Genomic DNA, 5,517 nt, shown 5'->3' with positions numbered 1-5,517 from the left:
AAAAATGAGTCTTGATTTTCCTCCTGTTAGTTTCCTTTTGAGCCTGTTGGTTTTATGGTAAAAATTCGGTAGGATGAGTCGTTGTAATCAAAAACATTTTATTTTTATACTGAAAATCCCAAAATATTTTTGTTATTTATGTTTCATTTATGTCCCCAGAACTACGCTCAGTCTGATTCATGCGGGGTCATGATACGTAGGCAATCTCCATAGGATTCGACCATAACCAAAAGAAAGAAAAAAAAAGTGAAAAAAAGAGAAAAAGAAAAAGAGAGGAAAAATAGGAGAGAAAAGAAAAGAAAAAGAGAGAAAATAAAAATCGTGAGAAGGAAACAATGGCAAAACAAGAGAGGGAAATGAGTGAATAAAAACAAAGAGAAGTCAAGCAAAGAAAGGCAAGAATGAAGAAAAAAAAGAAAGGGAAGTTGCAAATAGAAATAAGGAAAAGCCGGGATGACGTAAGCAACCGATCAAATGCATAATAGAAACGGTTAACTGTTTAGGTGCATTCATTCCCCAAAATGTGTGGTTACCTATCTGTTAAACCCTGATCGCTAACAAGTTTGTTGTTGTCGTCAAGTAACAGGCAGGTGGTTAGTTTGTGTGGCATTCTGGCAACTCACACATACAACACCCGTTCCAAAAACAAAGTGCTCATGGCCAACCAGGAACTTGATGCGAGTGTCATCGATCCTTCGAGAGAGGGGGAAGAGTTGGATGTCAATACGATGAAAGAAGAGATGTATAAGTTGAAGCAACAGATGGCCGAAATGTACCAGGCCTGGGCAAAAGGGCAACCACCACCAGCTTACCCTGCCGACCCTGCCTTCATCCCGCCATTGGCTCAGTCACAGGATCATCCTGCCGCCGATTCATCCCCGGGCTTTCCCATTTACCAACACTACCAGAGCACAACTTCCCAAACACCACCAGCTCCACCACCCAAACCAGTTCCGTACCCTCCTCCAGCAGCCACTCCTGTCTTCGTGGCACCCCCTCCCGCTACACTCCACAGATCCTCCAGCGAGCCTTTGTTCCAAGCTCACGATAACCAATATTACCCCCCGGAGCCCACTTTCAAAGCTCCAGAACCCTATTCCTACACTCCTCATTTTGATCTCCCGGCGGAAACTGAGAAGCCACCTAAGAATCCTGAGTAGGAGGAGATGTTTAGGAAAGTCAAAAGCTTGGAGCGATCTTTCAGGAATATGCAGGGGCTCGGTGGACAAGTGAGCGTGGCATACAAGGACCTGTGTCTGTTCCCAGATGTCCAACTACCAGCAGGATTTAAGATGCCCAAGTTTGTTATACGACGGGCATGGTGATCCAGTGGCACACCTGAGAGGTTTTTGTAGCAAGATGAGAGGAGCAGGCGGGAAAGATGAACTACTAATGGCGTACTTCAGTCAAAGTTTAAGTGGCTCAGCTTTGGAATGGTACACCCGGCAAGATCGTGGTCGGTGGTACACATGGGACAATCTGGCCCAAGCCTTCGCATGCCATTTTCAGTACAATCTTGAAATTGTTCCATACCGCTTGTCATTGACCAAGATTGAGAAGAAGCCAGGGGAGAGCTTTAGAGAATACGGCTTCCGTTGGAGAGAGCAAGCAGCGAGGGTTGACCCTCCGATGAAAGAGAGTGAAATGGATGCCATTTTCAGTACAATCTTGAAATTGTTCCATACCGCTTGTCATTGACCAAGATTGAGAAGAAGCCAGGGGAGAGCTTTAGAGAATACGGCTTCCGTTGGAGAGAGCAAGCAGCGAGGGTTGACCCTCCGATGAAAGAGAGTGAAATGGTTGATTACTTCTTGCAGGCCTTAGAGCCTACTTATTTCGGTCACTTGGTGTCAGCGGTAGGGAAATCCTTTAATGAAGTGGTGAAAATGGGAAGCATGGTAGAGGAAGGACTCAAATCTAACAAAATCATGAGTTATTCAGCAATCAAGGCGACCACCCAGGCCATTCAAAGCGACACTGGGGAGTACTGGGAAAGAAGAAGAAAGAGGACGTTGCAGTAATTGAGTCAAGAGCTTGGTCCAGGGGCCCATCACCTTACTATAACCAGCCTCGACCCTACCCCCAAACTTACCCCCACACTCCATATAGCCCACCACAACACTACTACCCACCTCCAAATCCCCACTTCTCTGTCCATCATGCTCAGACATACACTCAACCCCCAGCCCACATACAATGGCGTGCGCCAACCCCACAGTATACTTACCCAACTCCCCAAAATACCTATCTACCCCCAAGAGCCTACAGAAATTCCCCTGGAACAGGTTTCCGACCAAATCAAACCTTCAAGAATGAGAGGTCGCAAAAGCAGAAGACTTTCACTCCACTGGGAGAATCATATACTAGTCTATTCCACAGGTTGAGACAGTTGGGTATGTTGGATCCAATTGAGCCTAAGCTGCCAAACCCCCCTTCGAGAAATCTTGACCACTCGGTGAGTTATGAATATTGTTCAGGGGCCCCGGGGCATGACACAGAGAAATGCTGGAAATTGAAAACAGCTATTCAAGAGCTCATTGATACCCGTCGGATCGAGGTTCAAGCCCCAAAAACGCCCAACATCAACCAGAATCCGCTCCCGGCCCATCATGAGACCAATATGATTGAGATAGTGCAAAAAGGAGGAGAGCTTAAAAAGCCCTCGCAGACTGTAATGATGATCAGGTCCAGTGAAGTCAGGCCAAGTGAGAAGTCAACTAGTGGGAAGTCGTTGATTAAGTTGAAAGAGAGAGATAGTAAACCAGTTGTGGTGTTTCAGAAGGAGCCTCCGAGCAAGGTTGCAGTGAAACAAGAAAAAGCAAAAGTGGTAGTGCCAGGGGCAGCCAACAAGCCCGTTGTAGTTGTGGAAGGTGCTCGCACAGAGCCTGTTATTATCAAACCGGTAACTCAGCTACCAATAGTCAACAGCAAGGTCGTCCCTTGGAATTATGGCCGAATGACAGTGCTTTACAAAGGGAAAGAGGTTAAAGAAGAAGTTTGTGAGACCCATGGTCTGACTCGCTCGGGGAGATGCTTTGCCCCCGAAGAGTTAAGAAAGGCCAAAACCGCCAAAGATAACCCAGTGTTAGTAAAGGAAGCTGTGACCGAAGAAGAGGCAGAAGAATTCTTGAGGAAGATGAAAATGCAGGACTATTCTATTGTAGAGCAGTTAAGGAAGACCCCTGCCCAGATTTCGTTGCTCTCATCATTAATCCATTCGAACGAGCACCGCCGGGCATTGATGAAAATCTTGAATGAGGCCCACATTCCGGACAAGATCTCTGTAAACCATCTGGAAAAGATAGCAAACAAGATTTTTGAGGTGAATAGAGTCAGTTTTTCTGATGATGAATTGCCCATGGAGGGTACCGAGCATAACAGAGCCCTTTACCTTATGGTGAAGTGTGAAGATTCCGTGGTTATCCGGGTACTAATTGATAATGGGTCTAGCGCCAATATTTGCCCTCTCTCCACCCTAGACAAATTGAAAGTGGACAGTGAAAGAATTCACAAGAACAGTATCTGCGTTCGGGGGTTCGACGGTGGAGGGAAAGATTCATTCGGAGACATAGTGCTGGAGCTGACAATAGGGCCAGTTGAATTTACTATGGAATTCCAGGTGCTCGATGTGGCGGTTTCTTACAATCTTTTGCTAGGCCGACCCTGGATTCATGCAGCCAAGGCAGTGCCATCTACCCTGCACCAAATGGTTAAATTTGAATAGGACAAACAGGAAATTGTAGTGCACGGCGAGGATGGTTTGTGTGCCCAGAATGATGCCATTATACCCTTCATCGAAGTTGAAGACGACAAGGGGTCGTGGGTCTATCAGGTTTTTGACGCAGTCTTTGTTGAAAAGATTCCAGAAGGGGAGTATGTTCTAGTTCCAAAAGTCGCAGCCGCATCAGTCATGGTGGCTTCTGAGATGTTGAATAATGGCTTCGTACCTGGCAAAGGTTTGGGTGCGTCTCTGCAAGGTATCGTACAGCCGGTGTCTCTTCCCAAAAACTTGGATACTTTTGGTTTGGGGTTCAAGCCTACAGGGGATGATGTGAAGAAGGCTACAAGTTGGAGAAGAAAGCATGGCCGTTCTCTAGGCCTATCCCACACCTCTTCAGGGCTTTTGTCAAGCCAGGGGCAGTGAAGCGTTCGGTGTCAGCAGTTCCAAAGCCTGTGGTTGTCTTTGATGAGGAGTTGATTTGAGAAGGTCCAAAGTCTATTTGATGAAGTGAACACGGTAGAAATTAGGGAAGGTTCTGGTGATGAAGAGGTGCATTTTTGTCGGGCCAAGTGCAAAGATTAACAATTGGGAAGCTACTCCTCTCCCTACCCGGAAGGAGTTTTGGTAGTTTGCTTTGATTTTCTTTCAGGATTATTCCAGGGTCGTAATTCAGATTCTATGTTCCGTCCGTTTGGATGTATAAACCTTGTTATCTTCTGATTTCAGTGAAATGCAATTTCCCTTCTTCTTCATTCCTGATAGTTTTATTTTTCTTTTCTTCCTTACACAGTTCTTTTTATGTTGGTTTCAATGACATGACATGCATGAGGAATCTTCGGCCCAGTTTTAAAAGCCAAGCTAATTCTGAAAAGTTGAAATCTAATCCCTTCGGATTGTTTCTGAAGCCGAAATTGATGATGATGAGTGGGTCAGAACCCGTCTGAGCAGTTAAGTTTGATCGATGAGAGAAGATTGGCAGCAGTGTGTCATGGCCAATTGTATCAACAAAGAATGGCAAGAGCATATAATAAGAAGGTGCGTCCGCGGAAGTTTGAAGTGGGTCAGCAAGTGTTGAGACGTATCCTTCCACATCAGGCTGAGGCCAAAGGCAAGTTCGCCCCAAACTGGCAAGGGCCATTCATCGTAACTAGAGTGTTGCCAAATGGTGCTTTGTATTTAACAGATATAGAAGGCAGGTGTGTAGAAATGGCCATCAATTCCGAGGCGGTCAAGAGATATTATGTATGATTTTCTCTGGTTAAATTGTATTTGTTCGTGCTTGGCATATTTCGGAGATTGGAATGACGAAGACATTTTGTTCTGCTATCTAAACACTTTATCCTTTGTTACCCCTTTGAGCCTTATTTATTTTCTTTCATACCCCTCTTTTGGAATCAGTAGCAAAGATCAGAAACACAAGCGTGAGAGATAAGTAAAGGAAACAGAGAAAAGAAAAAGAATGAAAAGAGAGAGAAGAAAAAAAAGAGAAGAAAGAAAGGAAAAGAATGAAAGAGAGAAAAAAAGAGAAAGAAGAAAATAAAAGGAAAAGAAGAAAAAAGAGAAGAAAAGAAAAGAAAGAAAAAACAAAACAACAAAAAGAGAAAAGGAAGAAAGAAAAGAAAAGACGAGGAAGAGGAAGAAAAAGAAATGAAAAATCACAACAACAAAGCAATTCCTATGACATAAACTACGTTCGACCTGATTCCTCTTAAGAATACGTAGGCAGCCTCACGGTTCGGTTCCATCAAAATAAAAATCCAAAAGTCCCCAAGAAAGAAACTGGGGCAGAAGTTGTG

The 5,517-nt window shown here is 44.6% G+C and overlaps 1 protein-coding gene across 1 annotated transcript; it reads left to right on the top strand.

Moving 5' to 3' along the window:
• Positions 771–1,160, top strand: LOC109233730 (extensin-1-like). Its single transcript, XM_019399596.1, has one exon. It carries the CDS (start codon positions 771–773, stop codon positions 1,158–1,160), a length of 390 nt encoding a protein of 129 aa, XP_019255141.1.

This window comes from Nicotiana attenuata, chromosome 10, assembly GCF_001879085.1.
Source record: "Nicotiana attenuata strain UT chromosome 10, NIATTr2, whole genome shotgun sequence".
NCBI lineage: Eukaryota > Viridiplantae > Streptophyta > Magnoliopsida > Solanales > Solanaceae > Nicotiana > Nicotiana attenuata.
The sequence above is the reverse complement of the archived record's forward strand: the minus strand, read 5'-3'. Positions and strand labels throughout refer to the sequence as shown.

Bases quoted from the DNA above. Each gene is read 5' to 3' on its own strand.
- LOC109233730 (XM_019399596.1), top strand. From the start codon at position 771: ATGTACCAGGCCTGGGCAAAAGGGCAACCACCACCAGCTTACCCTGCC.